A 26,305-nucleotide genomic window follows, 5' to 3' on the forward strand; every position below is an offset into this window, starting at 1 on the left:
TCCACGACAACCTTGAGTCCTGAGAGGCATATTTTAATGTTTTTCAAAGCACAATGCATCAAACGCATGATGTGAAAGTTTGTTCCACTGAGATATCTTCAAGTCTGTGCTTTGCCAAAGGTCTGAACCAGGCTGCATGAACTGAAAACTGAACAGGGAAGAGAAAAACTCAATTTTTTGGTGAGGATGACTTTAGCTTTCATACTGAGCCATGTTCAGAATGAAAAGATGCCTTGGCTATGGTGCCTCACAAATTAGAGCCTAAAACACCATGCACACTCTCATTGGCAACTACAACCACAACAAACGTCCATATGCTATGACCTCAGGGTGACATGAGAGGTCCGTATGCGATGACCTCAGGGTGACATGAGAGGTCACCCTCTCACACCAAACCTCTCACACCAAACCTCTCACACCGAACATTACGACACAGAGCTGTGCCTGCCGTCTTCCATGTGACTGACGGAGGCGTTGCGTGGCGGTTTTGGTAAGTCTCTGAGGCTTTGTGTCAGGCATGCTGTGTGACCCTGGGCTATCAGTGTTGTGACAGAGCTGGACCTGTCTGGACCAGACCATGTTCTAGATCACTTCTCATCTCTTATCCTAATGGAGAATGCACGCAAGACAAATCAGACTCCAAACAATAGTAATTTAGGCACAAGGCATGCAAACAGACAAACGCAAACTCTCTCACACACATGTACTAAGACAAATCAGATGTACCCAGCAGAAGAATTTTTCTCCCCAGTACTTACATCTGAATTAAATCGAAGCTGGCAAATGTTGCAGGAAATAACTTGCTTTTTCTTCGGAGGGATGGAGACTCCAAATGTGTGGTTGATTACAGCTTTCTGGACAGGATCCATCTGGAAAACAAGCAGTCGAGGAACACTTTAAGAGTGGCGCTAAAAAGAGCGATATCACATTCAGTCCAATCCAGCCTCTCAGATCCTGAACTGAGGACAGGAGTGGTACTGCAAATCTGGACCACACATGAACTGAGAGCTCTGGAAAAGACAGATGCCAAAAACTGGGAGTCCTCTCAACCAGCACTCTGTGTCCCTCTGGACTGAAACAGACTGATCATTTTCTGGAGAAAGTAAAGATGAACATAAAGGAGATATGTATGGATGAGATGAGCTTAATAAGGATGAAATTCAGTTCTGTTCTTGAACTGTTCAGATGCATTTTACCTGCCCAAGTTTAGGAAAACAGTCTTCCTTAACTGTACATCTTAATTTCAAAGATAATACTGTACTCAAATAAACCAAAAAAAGTGTAGACACCTTTTTAAAGGAAAAAAAAAACAGAGAGAGAGAGAGAGAGAGAGAGAGAGAGAGAAAGAGAGAGACATAAATGCCCCAGAAAACAAAAAAGCTTAAATGACTACGACGTTCTGCTCTGTGTGTGCTGAAGTATTAGCCCATGACTCAGTGCTCTTCAAAGCCAATTATGCAACACCAAAAAGGGTGTTTTCTTATGAATATGTCAAGATCTCAAGTTAATGTGACAGCTACATCCTCTAAACAACCTGAACTGTCCTGTACATGCAACTAAAAAGTCCTGAATTTCACCAGGACACACGTAATACACAAGTTCCACAAAAATAGTGGGAAAATAGACAAAAATTGTTGGTCGTTTGTATGAAAAACCGTTTATTAGGATAAAAAACAGAGTCAGCCAGCAGTACAATAATACTAGCGCATACCTGGAGTAAATGAGGGCATTCCATGTAGGCCTATTATTTCCTTCGTTGAAATCACTGGCGTGAATGCTCTGTAGAGACCGGAGACTGTGCAGCACGCACTTGCGCAGGGATGCTCGAGCGGACTACGTTCACAATGCTCTCTTTCTCTGCTCTGTCCTACACACACGCACACTTATCCTGCCTGCCGACCCCTGTGGCGAAGTCTCGCGGTTATCTCTGAATGGCTGATGAGCCGGCATAAACAGGAGAATCCCGCAACAGGAAAATGCCCCTTCGCTCGCGACAACTGATAGCGGAGTTAAGAGGCGGCTTTAACAGGCATAAAAAAGGCTAGGTTGGGGGCACCCAGCAATACATTTGAGGTCGATACATATGACGGCTCAAGCAAAGCGGGAGATAGGCTATGTTTACATCCTTGTACAGTTGGCTGAAAGATACGAGACACTAAAAACACGCCTTTTTCATAATTTAGGTTCTGATGCCCAGATAGTAAAGTTAAAAAAAATTATATATATATATATATATATATATATATATATATATATATATATATATATATATATAGCGAGCCTAGAGAAAGCGACTGCAAGTCTGAAGTGATGATATTTAATTGTCTTAACTTACTGTCGTTATGTTAGTCATAAAAATAATATGTCAGTCATAAAAATAAAATAGCCTATCAGGAATTTCACAGTAGATGTCGGATAAATTAGTTGGCTTAAGCCCTTTGCTGGAGTCAGTATCCTCCGCTATAAGGAATTCGATAATGAAAAATATATAATCCTGATTTTTTAAAGATTTCTGACATACCTTTGTCTTTCCTTAACACTGTATATAGTTAGAGGCGTGAGGTATAAAAGATCTTATACTAGTAATTTAAAGGAGAGAAAGAAAATGTATCCCCTTTGTCAGTCCGTGTACAAAAAGGAGAAAATTTTCCGCGTAAAACATTGCCAGAGCAACCATTATCCTGTATCTCTGACTGAGCCCAACTCTCGATCGAAGAGTGTTGGAAGCCAAGCAGCTTCAACTTATCAGTCGTTTAGTGCTCTGTGAGTTAATCCGAATTGCGTAAGCATTTCAAACACTACGAATCAATCATGAAATACGGGATATTACGTTTCACTTGACTAATTTTAAAAGTATTATTATTATTCAGGAACACACTGGGCGAACTTAGCATCAAAGATATTTGGGTTAAGATATTTTTTAATCAATAATAGAAGAAGCATACAGAACTACACAGAAATACCAAGTAAGAGACAGATACTTCAAAGACACTTCCTCAGCCCTCTTCCTAGGCAGAAAGCGCTTGACAGTAGGTTACTGGGTATCGTGCTTGCTTTCTTTAAACTAATAACACATCCTCTTAAAACCGCCCCTGGTGTGAAACAAGGTAGGCTACTGCCCACCACTGTCTTTGACTTCAAACAGTCGAGATGTAGCTTTGTCGATAGACGATCGAGCTGCAATCCTCCCGCCACCTACTGGCAGATAAACAATTTCAGGTCGGGTGGAGTGGGGTGTGTGTGTGTGTGTGCAAGAGAAAGAGAATGAAACCATTACGGAAAATGGGACTTCTGTTTTATGTGTACTATTCTTTATAAGTAAAATGGAAAAAAAATTGCCTTAACAGAAAGGCTAAGGCTAACTATCTGCTTGCCAACTTCGTTCTCGATGTAATTCCGCACATAATTTGCAGCTGATATTTGTCTACTTTACATCAGAGCTTTTCAAAGCTGTGTGTCCTTGTATGTAGCCACGCTCCTTTGGCCCAGGCAGACTGGCTGGGACCTATCTTTGATGTACTTTAGCTGTAATGCAGTATTTACTGTTTATTCTGGATGCCTCCTCTATTAGGCCTATTAAAAATGTTCTCTCCAGTAGTCTTTGATGGTAAGTTGGCTAACTCACTGCTCTACTGAAACTGAAATTGAAAAGTAAATTAAGTCATAGCACCGCTTGCATTTGTAGTGAAAAGTGAGGCATAATTTGTCAGAAACTGCTAACCACACATTACCAACTCTATAATCATGCTTTACCACCCTATTCTTCACAAACAGGTTCTGATAAGCCGTGCTGCTCCACAAAATTCGTCCCCTTTCAACCCAGAGCGCCTTGGGCGCCAAGCTCATAGAAATGCACAGCACATGGCTGCTGTTTAGCAGTCCGCCTGTTCCGCCCCTGCCTCTGAAACAACAAATCATTTTCAAGGTTGAATTTCTCACTCTCACTCATGTTCATCTTCAGTGGGATATGTCCATGCATGCTAGTCGTGGGCTTCAGCCTGGGCCTCTCCCACAAAACGATTTGAAAATTGTTTTCCTAGTTTTGATAATGATAGACAGATAGTCTATCTAAAATGGAAGGCAGAAAAATAAAACTCAACAAGTGCTACAATTAGACATGTAAAATCAATGGATGCTTATTACAGTAAAACAAACAACCAAAAAAAAAAAAAAAAGAAGGCCAATATGATGGCTCCCTGTCTTTGAGCCTCTGGCCCACCTTGGACTCTCCACGGCAAAATGTTCTGGTCCTGGCCTTTCACAAATACAGCATACTATGCATACGAACGTGACTGAATCTGTATATTTTCCTACTTAAATGTTTGTCAAAGAGATCACATTTATTCTGCCAAACCCAGAATAAATCCTCCTTTTGATGCTTGTTTTGATCTTGCCCACTGAATGCACCCTGCATGTTTCCCCTGCAGGAGTCATGTGCTACCAAACTGTTGCCTGGAGACATAGCAGCTCACCGATTCATTCTGAACCACGTTAAAGCAATGCACTCAACTTGACCGTCTCCTAATGACTCTGACTTCATGGTGCCAGCTTTATGAGGAGGTGGACAAGACTGATAGCGGATATTGTCAAAATGTTTGACAAAGACGTTAAAGATTTGAGGGAGCTACTTAGCAATAAAACAGTAAGGCCAGTCTTATTAAAACTGCACTACAGCAAAGTATAAGAAAATGAATCCTTGCAAAAATCAATTTATTTCAAAATGTGAGGAGTGCAAAAAAATGTGTACTGGATATGGGTGCACGTCAGCTAGCTTGATTTAAAGACAATTTAACATGACGCGTTACATTTGAGGAATCTCAGTAAATATCATTGAAGTCTTGAGCTCTACAATCCATCACAAATTACTCATCAGTGTGATGGATTACAGCCAGTCCCAGAGTACTGTCCTATTTCTTATCTTAAAAGCATGCTTTTTATCTAAGGGAAACCACTAGCCATTTTATTTGTCTGATTTAATTAGGGGAACGTCCACTCCAACTTCAGTGCATAGACTACTCCATTACAAAACAGAGGCAGAGCCTAACCAGTGGTCCCACCTGGCCTGTGGAGGTCACTGATGCAATGCCTTCTTTTACTGGTACAAGTCCTACCAGTACCCTGAAGAAGACAGTGAGACAGCTAATGCAGGCATTACTCTTTAAAACCCAAGTGCTGAGCATTGACTGCGGCCATGAGTACATACTCTGTTGTTCCACTGGTATCTTTTATCAACAGCAACTGCTTTGGAAAATCAGGCAGTCAAACACTGATCCAACAGAAGCATAGAACAGACATGGTCAGGCGAAGACCTGTAATAGGCGGTTTGACTCTTTGTGGTTCACAGAGCTCCCAGATGTTCTCTCCACCGCTTCGCAACACGTAGTGAGAGAATTGACCTGTCACAGGGAGGCGTGATTATATTTGCCTGATTGGCTGTGCTTGGGGAAAGGCTTTAGACGTGCTGTCACTGTCCAATGAATTTCAATGACACCCTCCTGTCACTCTCCATTCACCTGTTCTCTGGAATAATCAAAAATCCCTTCACATCAATAAACAAACATCTGACATAAGCAACGGACTGACTGGCATTCCAAAATGACAAATTCACAGGTGATCACAATAAACAGGTTATCCTTAAACATACTGAATGGCATTCCAAAGAGACAAATCATAATAAAGGTGCAGTCTTATACTGGGTAGGAACTGAGTGAGAGGAAAGACTGTTTTAAAACCTGGTGTGAAAATGTTGCATGTAAAATACACAGTAAATAAGGGGAGATACTGAGAGCAACATTTTGTTGTTGCATGTTTTGTATGGTCAGCTGTCCAGTAAAGACAGCAAGAGATTCTTTCTTAATTACAATAAACCAGTCAACATTTGTTAGGTATGCATCACATATGCTTCGGGAGGTTTCTATTAGAAACTGTAAGATAAAACACTGTTTCCATTATGACACTGAATCAGGGAGTGCACTGACACTGAATCAGGGAGTGCACTGTAAATCAGTGATACCAAAAACCCTTGAGCCCATGACTCACGCAATCCCATTCTTATCGAAAGTTTTATCACCATCTGACATGTAAATTAAAAATACTGCAAGTACTCTTATTTTTAAAAATCACTTACAGATTAACTGTAGGCCTATTATTATTCATGTAACACACAAAGACAACCCAGTACTTAAAAAGGTGTCTTTTTTCCCCCCGCACTGTGCATATTTACATATAAAGACAGTGTTCACATATAATGACACTGTTCACATATAATGATACTGTTCACATATGAGGACACTGTTCACATACGATGAGGCCTCCTGAGATATGTGCTCTGCCCTATAGCTGGTCTTACATTCTTTCAGATGCTCTGATTATCCTGAAAATGGGTTATATAATATCTTCTCTTCTCTCTAGTTTGTGTGTATGTGTTTTAATGAGTTAAAACACCTAGTAGAACCCCAGACAAACCATGTCTCCAGTGGCTTTTATCACTGATTCTACAGAGAGACATGGGAAGCATGCTATCGTCATACACTCATTAGAGTTCACAGACGGATCTCTGACAAATCACACATGTACCATAATCCTTATGAATATGTTCTCTGGAGCAGAGACACATGATATAAGGCTGGTTTTAAAACATTAATACTGACTGAAAGACAGTGGAGCCACTCATCAGCGTGGTGCTAATAACAGCTTGCCTGGATTGAGTTACCCAGTGCAGTGCTAGAACCTTGTTGTTCTTCATGCTGTGGGAAGCAGCACTAATTATAAGTCAGGACACCTGTTCGGTGACGCCACACAAACATGCATCAGTGACAGAATGCCAGGAGAGGCATATGTCAGGACATGAACAGAAAGACGAGCTCTTGTGTTTTCTGAAACTAAAGCTCACCCTGGTTTGTAAGACATCAAAGTATGTACAAACTGGGCCCTGAGACCAACTGTTTTGTCCTCATTCTGACTGAATGGAGACAAGCCAACGAAAGCAAAACAGCAAAGCATCGAGTTTAGACAACCCACACTAATGTTTACAAAAAACCAAAACAAACACTGTATAATGTCTTCAAACTGGGTGAAGATGTCACCTAATCAGATGCATCGGGAACTAGAATCATCCATTGCATGGAATCACGTTAGAACATTTGGTGGCATTATGAGGACGCTTTCTAATTCAGCTCATTTTCTAGTGGCCCCACTGCAGGTTAGCTCACCGTTTGATCTGCTCTGACAGCAATCCAGCAATTATGACAGGTTTAGCTGGGGGTTTTTTTTCGTTTCTTTTTCGGAGAAAGTGGAAACACACTGTGCTGGACAGCAGACAGGAATGTGAGCGTGAGTGATGCTGACAAGCTGACGTGACCCGAGGCGAGGCTTTCACTAACTGTTCTAACGAGGCCCGTCACACACGATCACGGCAGGACAGCACCCAGGAATTACAGTCAGAGCGTCAAACGGGGCACGAGTCTGCCTCTATCCAGGACACTGCTCTCAGCCACAGAGTCTTGACTCTCTCTTTGTTTCTCATTGCATCATGCTCTCCAAACCCCATTCACTGTCACTGTGCACTCTCTGGTTTTGGGGAGATAAAAGCACCGATCGATTTTGATTTCTCTCACTTTGGGGGGATGGTACACGGGGGCAGAATCAATGTCTGAGTGGTGACATTACTGTGGTTTGTATCAAACACACACTCACAGACAAACAAACACACACTCATACATACACACCCAAAGGCAAACACACAAACAATGACAACCACATGCAGACAGACAAACACACGCTACAAAGACGCACATACAAACAAGCATACACACGCAGTCAGACAAACGAAAACATACACAGATAAACACACACACAAACGGACAAACACAGACACACACACACACACACACACACATCCACATAGAGAATTCAATTTGTTTGGGTTAAAAATAAACTCAAGTTGAAGACTTAGCCTAAATAAAAAGCGATTGCCTGCCAGTTTTTCAACAGGACTGAGAAAAATCAATTTGACTGTGGCAATGAGCAGCGTCAGTGGTGCAGAGTGAGACGGGGAAGGAAGCCAGAGAGAAAAGTTAACGTGTTACCGTGTTAAAGTTGGGGAAGAGTCCGACGGGAGACGATGTGTCTACGGGGAAGGGCATGAAAGGCTTCATATCCAGAGCGGACTGCATCATCACAGACGGGGTCCGCACCAGCGCAGGCAGCGTGCCGCTATGGCAGGAACTTCCTGTGGAGTGTTGGGGGGGGGGGGGGGGGGGGGGGGTAAGAGGAAGAAGGAAAGAAAGAGATTAACCCCATTAAATTGTGGAGAAACAGAAAGGTCTTTCCCTAACGCCACTGTACATAAATATTCAATGTAAAGGCAAACATGAGGAGATGGAAAACAAGAGACTGGCTGGGGGAGAGAGCAGCTGAGCAGTGATCAGTGAGAAGTATCTCATCATCTCCTAAATGAAGCAGAACGCCTGTGCGCCCAGCGAGGGGGTGTGAGGGGGGGGGGGGGGTATGGGGCCAGAGGGGGCGGGCTGGCAGGTAGGACGCGCCGCTGTGTGAGAGCAAGGATGAGAAAACCCAGGGAATGATCCGAGCGAGAGACTGCAGACTCAGTCATGCATACGTAGGTCTGATGACAGGTCAGTTCAGCTGTTCCCAGTTCAGTTCTAATTTGGCCATCTGACATATGATTTCCATTTCACTATATGCCAGCTTTACACTATTAAAGCACTGCCCATGTTTTGATCATTGCTAGCCTTGACGGGTACAATTACACACCCCTTCACCAACACCTTTCCATCAAATTAAATAAGTGATCTCATTAATCCCCCAGCAGAGGCCATGGGACTCTGAGATACTTGGACGGCAACATGACAACAAGTATTTGCCTCTGAAAAGGTTAGGGGCACATCTTAGATTAATCATAGGCAAACTCTGTAACTGTGTGTGTGTGTGTGTGTGTGTATGAAGGAACATGACAAAGTCTGTCAGTGAAATCTGAGAGACTGAATGAGTGCATCAGTTCTGATGAGTTCACATGTGATGTGTTTCATGAGCAGACCAGTTAGGCATACACACACACACACTGACTGATAGACAGAAAGACACACACACACACAAAGTCACAGTCACAGTCACACACACATGCACACACACATACACACACACACACACACAATTTGTTTCATGATCAGACCAGTTGGGCATACACACACACACTGACTGACAGACAGACAGACAGAGAGAGAGACACACACACACAGACATACACACTGACTGACACACAGACAGAAAGACAGACAGACACACACACACTGACACAATGCCAGCGTTCCTGTCATGCCTTAAAACTACATTATTTACAACCCAAAAAATCCCTAACTCTGCACGAGAAGATTTCCCCTGCTCTAAATCACGATGTGTGTCCAGCTCCAGAGGAATGTGCAGCTAGGATAGTGACACAGCAAGACAACTCCTGCAGTCCATTTCAAACAAGCCAGCTCCTCCATCAGAGATCTAGTGATTTAAGAAAAGTCAAATAAAGTCAGAGTGTCCTTAACGCAGGACCTCTTCAGTCTTCAGCACAGACAGGATTACCCAAACACTCAACACACGTCAAACCCTCCCCACCACAGCCCCCCAGGGAACTACACAGATAAAAACACATTTGTCTTCAAAGTCCTCACAGAGAAAGTTCTCGAGAAAACAACAAAAAAAAAAACGGAGTTATTTCTTTTCCCATGTCCTTTGTTCAGATGATGAAAAGCATAATGAGGTGAACAATCAATCATTTATGGCTGCCACTGTAGGATACATTCAAAAGGTGAAAATAAGTAACATTTAGAGATATAAACTTTGTTTTCCAAAGTCCTCTCATGAAGTGGTGTTCTGTGTCAAGGCTGAGTGGTCGTCTTCAAAAATCGTTCTCATACTTTAATATAACAAAAAATTATGTCTGCAGTACCATGAAACTCTGTGTATTCAGAACAGAAGCAAATACAACTACGTCAAGAAAGCCAATTCATAACAACGTAACAGATACATAATTCTGTCACTGAGATTGTCCATGTTTACATCAAACGTACAAACAGTCTGTGTCAACAAATAACCAGAGCTGGGATCAGATTTCCTCTTTTTTAACTCCTGTTTTCAGGCCCTAATGAGAAACACATGCAATGTCCCTCAGTCCTGTCTGTTGGCATTAGACCATGCATACGTGATCTGCAGATCGAGTTTGACCAGAGGGTGAGAAGGAGAAAAGAACATAAGGTACTTTCTGCTCCAACATAACAACCGATCTCTCCGACACTGCTTCACAAAAACATTTCACTTTTGACATGCTGGCCGATGCAGACCTCATCATGTACCCCAAACATTTACCCTAATGATTTACCCCAAACATTTACCCTAATAATCTACCCTAATGATCTACCCTGATGATTTACCCCAGACATTTACCCTAAGGATCTACCCTAATGATTTACCCCAGACATTTACCCTAATGACCTACCCTAATGATTTAGGTTAAAACTCAGAAAATAATCTGTCAGGCAGATTGTCATCTGTTCTCTGAAATCAAAGGAATTGGCCCTGTTTCTCCCAGATCTCAACCAGTCATTTGTGTTTCTTATTTCCTTTACGTTGGACTTCAAATAGCGTGTTAGATTACAGGAGACAAAACGTGAGGACTGTTAGGGGGAGCGGCAGGTCTATGTTGTCGAGCAGACGCTGAGATCACAGACATGTTGGGGCCTTAATGACGGCGGTCAGAGCCAATCATTAGCAGACATGTCAGGGCGCGGCGGGAGCCAAGGTAATTACTGCCCGGCACTGAGCATACTCCAGCCAATGACCAGTGTCTGCCCTTAAAAGCCAGTACAGGCCACCATACCATAGCTCATTACAGGAGAACAGAGCATCTGCACTCATGTCCAGAATGTTACCAGAGTGTCATCTCTGTATGTGACTGTGAAACTGTCTGTGTGTGACTATGAACCTGTCTGTGTGTGACTGTGATCCTGTCTATGTGTGACTGTGAACCTGTCTGTGTGTTACTGTGAACCTGTCTGTGTGTGACTATGACCTGTCTGTGTGTGACTGTGAACCTGTCTGTGTGTGACTATGAACCTGTCTTTGTGTGACTGTTTGTGCTTCAAGTACCTTCAAATCAATTTAGTCCTAAAAATATGTAGAGAGATAACAGTAGCTCATGCCCCTCTATAATTCAGATGTGTTTTACAACTTGAAAATTCATTTTTTTATTCGGTAAACATTTGGCACACATGAGACCAGAGGAGAGATGTACTGTAGAGATCAGTCTGATCAGACTTTGAGTTAGAGACCTCTTGCCTCCAGTAATACCTCATCAATATTCAGGGAGCAGAACTGATTAAGGTAATACCTGTTACCTGGGAGACAGCGGTGTTGGTATAAGAGCACTTGTGTGGAAAAATAGATATCTATGTGTTTGAAGTTGTTTTCTTTTCTTTCTTTCTTTTTTTTTTTATAAACACGTGGCACTAGTTGCATTAGCCAAGATCAAGGAGGAAAAAACACTGACCTTCACCCACCTTTCTTTATTTAAACTCTTTTTTCACATCACAACAGAAGTCATTTAAGTATCCCTTGTTTTAATCGAGCAGGCGCCGAAACTCGAAGGCTAAAAAAGTGGATTCACATTTATCAACAATACACCGCTGTTGTCACAGTAATTAACCTCTTTAAAGAAAATGCATCACCAAACAAAACATTCTCCAATCAGCCACCAGCAGGCACCAGCGCTGATCAGAGCCAGGCACCAGCTCCACACAATTCTCAATCAACTATGTACACAACAGGGGCCAGCCTGCCCACTGCGTTCCATCCATGAAATTACACAGAAACAAATCTAAGACCCAAATGAAATGGACCTGTGATTTTTCACAGCCAGCCACTACTGAACCCCTGGACAGTCCTGTTAACCCTGAGCTAGCTGTTAACTCTTCCATGTTACCCTGAGCTAGCTGTTAACTCTTCCATGTTACGCTGAGCTAGCTGTTAACTCTTCCATGTTACCCTGAGCTAGCTGTTAACTCTTCCATGTTACACTGAGCTAGCTGTTAACTCTTCCATGTTAGCCTGAGCTAGCTGTTAACTCTTCCATGTTAGCCTGAGCTAGCTGTTAACTCTTCCATGTGTTGGAAAAATAATACGCTCCCATAAGATAACCATTGTAGCAATCATGATAAACACTGTAACAATAATGTATTCATTATTATAGGGGTGAATCAATGTAATCATTTATATTAACAGTTATAACTATACAATCTTTTGTATTACAAGAAATATCAAGTTCTCTGTGTTCAAAAAGAAGAGGCCTGTGAGGCCCTTTAGGGGCTGCATGTGAGATAAGAAAGGCGCCTCTGCCAGAGTGTTGTAGTCAGTAACAATGCATGTAGAGGGTGAAACGTTCAAGGTTTCATTGTACGTCTTATTCCACTAATGAGCAGGGCAGTAAATATTGGTGACAACGTATGCTAGATGTAAAGGAAAATAAGCAATAATGATGTAACATAAATCAGAGATGAGAGGGGATCTGTGAGGCTGGGCCGGCCAAAGAGATGAGATAATGTGTCTCTTTTTTTTGGAGAGAATATGTATAAGAATCGGTGCTTTGTGAGAATGCGTCAGTCACTCCCCGGGACCTGACTCAGTTTATTCTATGCCTTGTGAACTATACAATATACTGCATCTGACTCAATATTAGACTCCTATTGTTTTGTCTTAGAACAGGTACCAGTGTGGTGTTGGCCCAGGCTGAGGCTGAGAATTTTCACCCACACATGTTAGCCTGAGTTAGCTGTTAACTCTTCCATGTTAGCCTGAGTTAGCTGTTAACTCTCCCATGTTACCCTGAGCTAGCCGTTAACTCTTCCATGTTAGCCTGAGTTAGCTGTTAACTCTTCTATGTTAGCCTGAGCTAGCTGTTAACTCTTCAATGTTACACTGAGTTAGCTGTTAACTCTTCTATGTTAGCCTGAGCTAGCTGTTAACTCTTCTATGTTAGCCTGAGTTAGCTGTTAACTCTCCCATGTTACCCTGAGCTAGCTGTTAACTCTTCCATGTTAGCCTGAGCTAGCCGTTAACTCTTCCATGTTACACTGAGTTAGCTGTTAACTCTTCCATGTTAGCCTGAGTTAGCTGTTAACTCTTCAATGTTACCCTGAGCTAGCTGTTAACATTTCCATGTTACACTGAGTTAGCTGTTAACTCTTCCATGTTAGCCTGAGTTAGCTGTTAACTCTTCCATGTTAGCCTGAGCTAGCCGTTAACTCTTCCATGTTACACTGAGCGAGCTGGCTAAACCACATAGTCACAACAAAAGGAGAGAGAGCAATCTGATCCAGATATCAATCTCAGTCTCCGTGGAATATGTGTGAAGCTACGCTCAGAAAATTCTCTGAATAGTTTCTTCCCATTTAGGACCAAGTGCAATGTGCAAACATGTGTTAGTGAAAGAGCGCAAAGGAAAAAAAAAAGATATTCAAATGTTTCTGACCAGGGCTTCTCTTTCATGTCTGTTTCATCATCTTTCCAAGCCTTCTGTGGAAAAAAAAAAAAAAACCCTGACCCCTGGCTGGCTAATTCCTTTGTTACCAAAAATTTGGTTTCAGGAATTTCTGATGGAATCCGAGCAGCTTGTAAAGCAAAGTTTCAGATTGTGTTTGGCATGTTTGTTTGCCCTCGTCTCTTTGCAGATGGACTAAGTATGTGTGTCTGTGTGTAACACCATGATGTTTTCTTTGCTGACTGAGAGAAGATTAAGAGAAGATGAAGAGAGGACAGAGAGAAAGGTTTAACCCTCCTTAAGTGCCATGAGCCCTTTAATTCACCTCTAACCCACTTCTCTCTCTCCACTGATCACATTCCACAATATCAGACTGGCTACAGTGGGTACCCATTCTTTCCCCAAAGGTAACACACTTTATGAAAGAAGAGCTCAGAGACTCTCTTTCTGGCAGCAAAAGAAAGAAGAAAAGAAGAATTTAAAAAAAAAATCAACATCAGTAGAGGTTTATCAGTCTGAATTATGCAGAAACTGGTCAGTTAATTAATCTGTGATACAGGCACCCTCTGAAGGGACTCAGAGTCTGTAGAATGTGTGAAAGGTCAAAGTATTTGAAAAGAAAGAATGATCTGGGAAAGTTAGTGGAGAGAGTGTGAATGTTATAGGCTCATAATAAGGTTAGTTTCACAGATAATCCATGTGAGGAGCTTTGTTCATTCTTAAGTCCTGAATCACATTTCCCCCTCATCTTTCTCTCTGTAGACAGAACGATGAAACCCTACTGACAAAAATCAGTACAGAGGACTGAGCCAGGATGGTCAGACTGCATGACAACCCAACAAAAAACAAACTAAAAAGTGACTCAATTTAAAGTTAGCTACAACAGAAATCCAGGACACTTCTATCAACATCTTTACCCCGCCCCCCCCCCCCCCCCCCCCCCAAAAAAAAGAAAAAATCCATACAACATTTTTCCTATAATGCAAACATTTAGGATAACGACTGAAAAAAAAACAAAACAAAAAAACCCCTTTCTTAGCATGACTTTACATTTCTGGATGCTTTGCAGTTTCTCTACTGGCATGACTCCATGTAAGGTGTCCAAAACTCAGACAGTGCAGAACTAAGACAGCAGCCATGTGATCGACAGAACTGAGGTTCTGGCCAAGGAAAGACTCAGGCAAAGCAAACACTACTACTGTCTAAGCAAAGCTCACATATCAGTCACTTCACACACACACACACACACACACACACGTCACCTGGGCAGGGTCTCTGGGCAGACGGCAGCTCACCCTGGGGAGGGCTGCGTGTGTGTATCAGGAGTCTTAAATACCACTGTCCCCATATGGGCCGACACCAAGCAGGGTGTGTGTGTGTGTGTGGCAGTGCTGAACACTCTGCTGGTGACTAATCCAGCTGGTTGAAAACTGGTGTCCAGGAAAAGGCCTAGTGCTCTCTGCACACAGTGGACTCAGGTGTCGTTTTAAATCTAATCTCGATGGCTGGCCCAGGAGACCCTGTTGATTATGCTTGGCCGACAAGCGTCTCGGCGCATACGGACTGGACCACAGGTTGAAAGAATGATGGGCAGATTACTGCTTACAAACCATGCGGACCTGGAACCGTGAGCAAAAATACTCTGACTAAAGCAAAATATGAACGTGATCCAAATTCAACATTTCATTCTGAACGGACCCAAAGCGATGATGTCACTCCTTTAAAAAGCTGGAACTGCAGGATGCCTGTTATTACGAGCATATTATATTTCCCCAGCTTTTGTACAAAGAGAAAACAGATACTATGGCCGTGACTTATTTTCTCTGGCTGCGAACGCTACTTATGGAATAGAGATTTCACTACACATAATGAACCGAATCCAAGTGGTACTTCTTCAGTTCCAAGAGGTATTACTGTTGACAGATAGGCACTCAGAGTCCTGGGTGAAGTTTCTCTGCATTGCTGTGCATAAAGCGCGTGAACCCCTTACGCTCTAAGAGTGCAATGGGAATCCACTGTCCACACTCTCCATCAGTGTAATACGGAGCTACCAACACAGAAGATCAGGTTCAGTATGACTTACAAAGCCGACACCTCGTTCTCTAATAAGGGAGCTGTATCAACCAGATGACAACAGGGCCTTAATATTAGATACAGTTCACATACGTTCACACACGAGAGAGGCTCTAAGGGAGATAAGAATAGCATGAACTGATATAGTGTGAAACACACAGATAGAACTGTGATTCATCTGATATGACACTCACTCTGCTATTCCAAGAGCTCTGTTACTCAGTACTTAATCCAGAAGAAAAGCAGGTGTGTGTTTGCTTTGCTCGCAGTGTTCTTGCTGATAATGTTTTTGAGAATTTATCAAGAGTTCTGCTGGGCTCCTTTAAAACAAACAGACAGGAGATCTGAGGAGGTAAGGACTGAAGCTCATGGCGGGAGTTATTAAGAGTTTGGGACGGGCTCACGGAGAAGGTTAAGTCACCGCGCGCTCTTCTCTCTCTTCATTAGCATTATACTGTTTGATCAAGGAGCTCAGCTGTTGTCTGATTAGCTGTTTTAAATTTAGAGTCATTTTCATAAGTATTTCATTTCACCAGTTTAACACCATATCAAGCACTGGTGTATTGGCTAATTGCTACGGAGAATCCTGACTTTCACACTTTCACATTATGTACACTCTGGTCATCACAGTTGTTCTCACTAGATCAGTATTTGGTGCAAAACCACTCTTCCAGACGGAGAGAGAAAACAGTTGTCCGGGGGCCTGCCTACAGTGTAGATCCAGACGTTATTAAAATAGACCTAATTATTAACATGCTTACAAGGATTCAGTGGTTCAGTTGTCCATCACAAATGGGCCGTCAGAATAAAGACATAATTTAAGCAAGGAAAGACACGCAGCACTCTCTCAGTCTCCGGTCACACCAGAAGACAACAGCTGCCCATTTAAGTCAGTCCATGGGCTCATTTCACACACGCTATCCTTACACACACACACACACACACACACACACACACACACACTACTGTTACACACACGCACGCACACACACACGCACACTACCATTACACACACACACACGCTACTGTTACACACACACACATACTACTGTTACACACTATCCTTACACACACACACACACGCACATATACACTACCATTACACACACACTACTGTTACACACACACACGCACACACACACACTACCATTACACACACACACACACGCTACTGTTACACACACACACACGCACACACACAGAAGCACATACACACTGACATTACACACACACACACACACACATACTACTGTTACACACACACTGCATACACACACACGCTACCATTACACACACACACACACACACATACTACTGTTACACACACACTGCATACACACACACGCTACCATTACACACACACACACACCCCCGCACATACACACTACCCTTACACACACACACACACACACACACACACACACACTACTGTTACACACACACACTACCCTTACACACACATACACATGCACACACACACACACAACACACACTGCCGTTACACATACAGTACCATTACACATGCACTATCGTTACACATGCTACCGTTATACACACACACACTACCCTTACACACACATACACACGCACACGCACACACACACACACACACACACACACACACACACACACACACTACCCTTACACACACATACACACGCACACACACACACACACACACACACTACTGTTAAACACACACAACACACACTGCCGTTACACATACACTACCGTTGCTTGCACACACACACACACGCACACACACACCACGCATACACACACACACACACTACTGAGACACAGCATTCCGTTACACACACACACTTGCAGGTTTAGGTATGAGCACTGGGCCCAGAGCGAGTGAGTTACAGCTGCTCAGTTTTCTCCTCTCTAAATGCAGACATCACATGCATAGCGATCACTATTTCTGGAAAATCTAATAATGCCCCAAATTCAATTTAAATGCAGATTTACTCCGGGTCTGAGAGAGAGAACAGACTCACTCAGTGCTTTTAAACATAATTTGCAAACGAAGTTTGCTCTCCTCTAATAAAAATCGGCTGACAACAACAGAAAATGAAATTACAGGCTGTTATAAGTTCATGTCCTTCTATCCTTGTATTGGGGACAGTTATTAGATTTGAGAGCAGGTGATGCAGCTGACTGGTCATGGGAGAGATGAATCATGTATGCTGCTTTGTCAAAACCTGCAGCTGTGAAACAGAAACGCAGACCTGAATGGGCTACGTGTTTTTTTTTTTTTTTTATTGTTCTGTTGGATTCCCATCGTGTGTTGCATGTGCCGCAGGGCACAGGGAAAAGCAGGAGGACCTAACAGGGTAAGATCATCAAACAGGAAGAAGAACATCAATCCACAACATGTCCATTTAATCCTGTGTCTTCACCTTTCCTCAGCCGCCGACAGTCTCCTCAAACTAACCTTAGGCTTCCAGTACATGCTGGCATAATCTCTCTTTGGAACAATCTGCTCTCGTTTCCACTGCATCGAATACACACAGTCAAAGCAGCACAGATACACACAGTCAAAGCAGCACAGATACATAGAATACACACAGTCAAAGCAGCACAGATACACATAGTCAAAGCAGCACAGATACATAGAATACACACAGTCAAAGCAGCACAGACACATAAAACACACACAGTCAAAGCAGCACAGACACATAGAATACACACAGTCAAAGCAGCACAGATACACATAGTCAAAGCAGCACAGACACATAAAACACACACAGTCAAAGCAGCACAGATACACACAGTCAAAGCAGCACAGATACATAGAATACACACAGTCAAAGCAGCACAGATACACATAGTCAAAGCAGCACAGACACATAAAACACACACAGTCAAAGCAGCACAGATACACACAGTCACAGCAGCACAGACACATAGAATACATACAGTCAAAGCAGCACAGATACACACAGTCAAAGCAGCACAGACACACACAGTCAAAGCAGCACAGACACATAGAATACACGCAGTCACAGCAGCACAGACACATAGAATACACACAGTCAGAGCAGCACACAGAGAGCTCCCACTGATCACAAATATACAGACAATATAGAGACACGAGGGGGAGGGAGCCCACACTGACTGCCAGGAAAACACACAGTAAAATATTTACTATACAGCTTTAAACTAAAAGAGTGAAAGGTTAGCAGAATGAGCAGACACTGGGAGAGTAGTGGATCATACAGTAAAACAGTGTTCAGCAGTTTATACACATTCTTCAGTCAGGTATTTAAGTCATACCAAACAGCCAATCAGCATTCTAGGGCTCATACAAAACAGCAAAAGGCCATATAATACACCCCTGCCTTTCTCCCTCCTCCTCCCCTACAGAGGAAAAAGAGTACCTGTCTTTTTTTAGACTTAAACCCTTAAATTTAACACAAAAGTTCTAAAAGTTAAAAAAAAACCCCAAAACAAATGCATACCATTAAACCTCCTCAGCATTTGATGAGAGCCACAGAGTCCAAACCGTTAAAGGCCATGTGCTCATGTCCTTGTTTTAAAATACATCCCCTAGCCCTAAAATTACAATGAGACAAAAGAGTCTTTTAAGAGCCTCCACGGAGCGTCTGAGAGGAAGCTGAGTAAACTAAGCTGCTTTATGGAGGAGGTGTATGGAGAGTGATGTGGGTATTTAGCATGCAGGCCTACGACTCTCATACACTTCTCTAAACGTGTTGGTGAAACATTCCCATACATGTGGCGGAAAGGCTGCATCTCTCAGGGAGATGTGTGTGTGCGTGGCATGTGTGTGTGTGTGTGTAAGTGTGTGTGGGGGGGATGTTGGTGTGGTGGATGTGAGTTTTGTGTATGTGTGTAAATGGACAGGCTGTTGTGAGGTGTGGATCTGCTCCTGTGTGAATGTGAAAATGAACAGGTATATAGCTCACAGATGTGCCTTTGGAGAGAAGTCTCTCTCTCTCTCTCTCTTTCTCCTCTGCTCCAGAGTGGGTGGCAGATCTCTCGTTATCTCTCTTTCCGTCTATTTGTGTGCTTGGAGGTGACTCACACACCTTGTGACTCAGTATACCTGCGTTGAGTGTGGGAGGGAAAAGGAGGTGGATATCAGAGGACAAAGCTGAGGCCAAGCGAGTTGTGTTTGCATGTTTACGAGACGTAACCAAAGTCAACTCTGCTGTCAGACTCAATGCTCCTCTAACACCGCCTGTCTGCATTCAGCGCCCGGGACCCTCCCGTTCATGAGGACAGCCATTCAAAGACACACGCTCCACGCTGAAGGCAGGATTACGGGCCTCTAGGGACCGCCATGAATATGAGACGATGCAGGGAAGACATTAAAGAAATGAATCACAAGGATTCTGCACACCTGCAGACTCACCAGTAGACTACCAGTGGCAGGGAGCCACCACAAATCTGCACTGGAATGTGCATGTCAAATCCCAAGAGATGAGAAAGTGCCCCGGTTTCCTCCCGTTCCTTCACTTCCCATGGAATAACACGCAGAGCCAAGCGTCGCATCGGCCACGTGTGCAAAGGAAAACGGTCGAGCAGTAATCTATCAGCGCTCTCGAGCACGTTGTCTGCGCTTTCTCAAACAGCATATGTTCTTCGTTACAAACATTATACGCTCTTGAACGTAATAAATAACGTCCTTCATTACAAACATTACACGCTCACCAACGGACCAAATGTAACAAGTTATTTTCCCACAGGTAGTGAAATGATAACAAACAAACAGACACCAAGCATTTGCTTATCTGATTTAAAAAATAAATGTTGTCTAGAGCAGTCTGGGGTCTGTCAGCCCAAAGCACAAAACAAAGTCATAACTTATGAAAGACATACCCTGCAGACAGCAGACTACAGGAAATGCTGACAGACTGCCAATATTCTGAACATAGATTGATAACAAGAATCCAGAATAGACCTCGAATACTGTGAATACTAGACAACATGAGGGAGAACAAAATCTCCAAGTCTTCAAAGTCTCCATACATCAAAGAGATAGAATGACTTCGACTTCACTGCGAGCATTTAACTCTGCTGATAATTAAGAGGGCATTATTAAACAAATAAAAACTTAAAAAATCTAAATAGAAGTTGTAAAAGTCACTGGCTGAGAAAAACCGGGGGAGAAGATAAAGAGAGCCAGTGAGTTGTAAAATTTCCAACATCTGCTCAGCAAAAGAACAATAACAACACCATTAAAGCTGTTCTAGCTGCAGACCGTGGTACCCAGCAGGGAGCCTGTACTCAAACACCTCTCAACGAAACCCTGCAACAAAGTCCGCACAAGAACACTGATAAGTACGAGAGCACACACTACGGGCACGTATTCCCCCCCAAAAACCGTTCAGGATGACTGAGAGAGCTGACGGTTAAGGGGACGGACTGCAGGTCTCGGTGACATGAGTGAGCGTTCGGTGATGTTGCAGCTGAGTGTGTCGTTCCCGTTTACTGTCAGAAGATGCGTCGTCTGCAGACTCTGTTTTAAAACGACATGGTTGCGATCAGACCAGAAACTCACCCCATGGCAAAAGCCCATGTTTGCAACCATCAACGTATTCATATCAGACTGCATCACTCCCGCTATGGAAATTACTCTCATAAAGTGATTTTACCAGGGGCTGTACTTGTTGTTTCAGCTCTGCGGTTTCCATGGAGACCGAGGAACAGCAGGAAGGGGGGGAACCTCTGCCACACAAACTCTCCCCTTCGCTGCCATATTCCATATAAATGCTTATTTTACAATGGAGGCAGGGAGTAACTGAGCATCAACATCCCCTGGGCGCTGAAGCCTTCCCCGCAGCCCCCGAACTTCAGCTCTGGGCCTGTTTGTCTAAGCAAGACTAATGTTTGCTGAATTACTGCTTTCAGCATTGGCACACATTTCCAAAACCCAAGGGTTTGGCTTTTTTTTTTTTTTTAAATGTTTTTTAGCACAGTAGGATGCTGTGTAAATCCAGTCAAAGTAACAACACTTCCACGGTTGTTTGTTTATGAACTAAATCGCTCTCCATTCCCAAATGTACTTCGCTGTTTTTGCTCTGGGAGGTATACTGGATATGATCGCTCAGCGAGGTGGAAAGCATATGGGTCCATGCTAATCACGCTGTCTTTAGAGTCGCGTATCTGGCCCAAAGCTATGTCTGCCACCACGAGTACACAGCAGATACAAACACGAAAGAACATCTCACCCCGACGGTGCGGTATTACCGCACGCAGGCACAGGGTAAAACACTAGCCATATTCGAGAGCGTTAAGAGAGAGACACCCTCTAATTTGTTACTGTTACTGCTGACAGAGTTTTTTGTTATTACAAATGTTTGCAATTACAATTAGCTGCAGTCAGGCACAATGGAGGTGTAATTATAGATAAGAGAGAAGAGTTCAGGGCTGTGGGAGGTAGTGACCAGGGTAATTGTCGTGCCTATCAACCCGTTCTACCATAGCAACCAAACCGCTCTCTCCAACTCTTTACTATAACTATTCAATTATGACCAGAAAGGATCTTCATGAACCTCAAACCAGTACCTCAGCGAGACTCAGAGTTCTGTTCTAACCGGGGCTTCTGGTGCAACGATTCAGAGCGATGAGAACACAGGGATTTTAACAACAGGTTATTTTTACTCATGCATATGGAAGAGGGAGATAAATATCGACCAGGAGTACGTCAGACTGTCAGGTTTGGCAAACATAATTCTTAATTAAAGCATTAGCACTTCACCACAGAAAAGTCTGTGGACACACTCCAAGTATAGAATAGAAAAGGACACACACCGAGAATAGAACGTTAGCACAGAACATTCTTTCACCCTGCACCACCTTCATCCTACACTCTCCACTTTAAGGCTTGACTCTCTGACTGACATGGAGAGATACAGCACATCACTGAGAAAAAAAAAACTCCCCCCTCCACACATCAGAAAAGCATTTCACTCTTTTTTTTCTATGCGGAGAAAGATGCTCAACCAGACTGCTTCAATATTTAATGAATTACACACAAAATTATGAAATTTGATTATGCCAACATTATTAATAACACAGAAGACCTGCAAAAAAAAAAAAAAAAAAGACTGTAAAAATTCCTTTTCTATTTTAGAGATGAGACTTCAAATTGTGAAGAATATGTTGTATGTTATTCCATATTTTCTAATCTGAATTTGAGGATGGTGAAGCAGATCATCAAACGCTGAAGCACAGCCTCTGGGAAAAGTCTTGCTGAATAAACTGCAATAAACTGAATTTTTAATTTGTTTTCCTTTTTCAGTTTCACCACCACTGGCTCGGTCAAAAGTCTCTGATCTGTGTCTGAGCTCTCGCTGCTTAACAGATAAAGAGCTTCCTCTTACAAAGGAACGCAGAACACACCTACCATCACACACATAATAAGAACCCATAACACACCTACCATCACACACATAATAAGAACTCACAACACACCTACCATCACACACATAATAAGAACCCATAACACACCTACCATCACACACATAATAAGAACCCATAACACACCTACCATCACACACATAATAAGAACCCATAACACACCTACCATCACACACATAATAAGAACCCATAACACACCTACCATCACACACATAATAAGAACCCATAACACACCTACCATCACACACATAATAAGAACTCACAACACACCTACCATCACACACATAATAAGAACCCATAACACACCTACCATCACACACATAATAAGAACCCATAACACACCTACCATCACACACATAATAAGAACTCGTAACACACCTACCATCACACACATAATAAGAACCCATAACACACCTACCATCACACACATAATAAGAACCCATAACACACCTACCATCACACACATAATAAGAACTCACAACACACCTACCATCACACACATAATAAGAACTCACAACACACCTACCATCACACACATAATAAGAACTCACAACACACCTACCATCACACACATAATAAGAACCCATAACACACCTACCATCACACACATAATAAGAACCCATAACACACCTACCATCACACACATAATAAGAACCCATAACACACCTACCATCACACACATAATAAGAACCCATAACACACCTACCATCACACACATAATAAGAACCCATAACACACCTACCATCACACACATAATAAGAACCCATAACACACCTACCATCACACACATAATAAGAACTCGTAACACACCTACCATCACACACATAATAAGAACTCACAACACACCTACCATCACACACATAATAAGAACCCATAACACACCTACCATCACACACATAATAAGAACTCACAACACACCTACCATCACACACATAATAAGAACTCGTAACACACCTACCATCACACACATAATAAGAACTCACAACACACCTACCATCACACACATAATAAGAACCCATAACACACCTACCATCACACACATAATAAGAACTCACAACACACCTACCATCACACACATAATAAGAACCCATAACACACCTACCATCACACACATAATAAGAACCCATAACACACCTACCATCACACACATAATAAGAACCCATAACACACCTACCATCACACACATAATAAGAACTCACAACACACCTACCATCACACACATAATAAGAACTCGTAACACACCTACCATCACACACATAATAAGAACTCACAACACACCTACCATCACACACATAATAAGAACTCGTAACACACCTACCATCACACACATAATAAGAACTCACAACACACCTACCATCACACACATAATAAGAACCCATAACACACCTACCATCACACACATAATAAGAACTCACAACACACCTACCATCACACACATAATAAGAACCCATAACACACCTACCATCACACACAGAATAAGAACTCACAACACACCTACCATCACACACATAATAAGAACTCGTAACACACCTACCATCACACACATAATAAGAACTCACAACACACCTACCATCACACACATAATAAGAACTCGTAACACACCTACCATCACACACATAATAAGAACTCACAACACACCTACCATCACACACATAATAAGAACTCGTAACACACCTACCATCACACACATAATAAGAACTCACAACACACCTACCATCACACACATAATAAGAACCCATAACACACCTACCATCACACACATAATAAGAACTCACAACACACCTACCATCACACACATAATAAGAACCCATAACACACCTACCATCACACACAGAATAAGAACTCACAACACACCTACCATCACACACATAATAAGAACTCGTAACACACCTACCATCACACACATAATAAGAACTCACAACACACCTACCATCACACACATAATAAGAACCCATAACACACCTACCATCACACACATAATAAGAACTCACAACACACCTACCATCACACACATAATAAGAACCCATAACACACCTACCATCACACACATAATAAGAACTCACAACACACCTACCATCACACACATAATAAGAACTCACAACACACCTACCATCACACACATAATAAGAACCCATAACACACCTACCATCACACACATAATAAGAACCCATAACACACCTACCATCACACACATAATAAGAACCCATAACACACCTACCATCACACACATAATAAGAACTCACAACACACCTACCATCACACACATAATAAGAACCCATAACACACCTACCATCACACACATAATAAGAACCCATAACACACCTACCATCACACACATAATAAGAACCCATAACACACCTACCATCACACACATAATAAGAACCCATAACACACCTACCATCACACATATAGTAAGAACTCACAACACACCTACCATCACACACATAATAAGAACCCATAACACACCTACCATCACACACATAATAAGAACTCACAACACACCTACCATCACACACATAATAAGAACTCACAACACACCTACCATCACACACATAATAAGAACTCACAACACACCTACCATCACACACATAATAAGAACCCATAACACACCTACCATCACACACATAATAAGAACTCACAACACACCTACCATCACACATATAATAAGAACCCATAACACACCTACCATCACACACAGAATAAGAACTCACAACACACCTACCATCACACACATAATAAGAACCCATAACACACCTACCATCACACACATAATAAGAACTCACAACACACCTACCATCACACATATAATAAGAACCCATAACACACCTACCATCACACATATAATAAGAACCCATAACACACCTACCATCACACACATAATAAGAACTCACAACACACCTACCATCACACACATAGTAAGAAACTCCACATCTGTTCCCTCACACTGTACAACGCTTTGCATCACAAATGTCCATTCAAAAGTCTGGTGACTTAAAAAGAAGCCAGATAAGGGAAGAGACATGCCTCTCCGTGTGTTTTTCATGTAAAGTTTCTGGGACCAGACATGAGGCTTCATGTTTTTTTTGGTTTTTTTTTAGAAATTAGGCCCGGAAATCCAGTCCCTCCAGGGAAAGACAGAGCTGATCATGGAGTGCTGATGTGCTGGGTGCAGTCCTGTCTGTGTTTTAGGTCGTGTGCAGTCCTGTCTGTGTTTTTGTCAGATGCTTCACTGTGACGATTTCACAGAGTGGCTCTTACTATAATCCCAGGAGAACAGGAGTTTTGGGGGAGCTGGAT

The 26,305-nt window shown here is 42.5% G+C and overlaps 1 protein-coding gene across 2 annotated transcripts in view; it reads right to left on the reverse strand.

The window, feature by feature from the left end:
* znf385b (zinc finger protein 385B) overlaps window positions 1–26,305 on the reverse strand; it is a 68,804-nt gene that overhangs the window by 12,339 nt on the left and 30,160 nt on the right. For both annotated transcript variants that reach the window (XM_030786805.1, XM_030786806.1), the window contains exons 2-3: window positions 8,088–8,230; window positions 759–869 (exon numbers count right to left, since the gene is read on the reverse strand). In XM_030786805.1, the coding sequence (XP_030642665.1) occupies window positions 759–869; window positions 8,088–8,230 (254 nt within the window). The remainder of the gene's footprint in view (window positions 1–758; window positions 870–8,087; window positions 8,231–26,305) is intronic.

Source organism: Chanos chanos, chromosome 10 (genome assembly GCF_902362185.1).
Source record: "Chanos chanos chromosome 10, fChaCha1.1, whole genome shotgun sequence".
NCBI classification, from domain to species: Eukaryota; Metazoa; Chordata; class Actinopteri; order Gonorynchiformes; family Chanidae; genus Chanos; species Chanos chanos.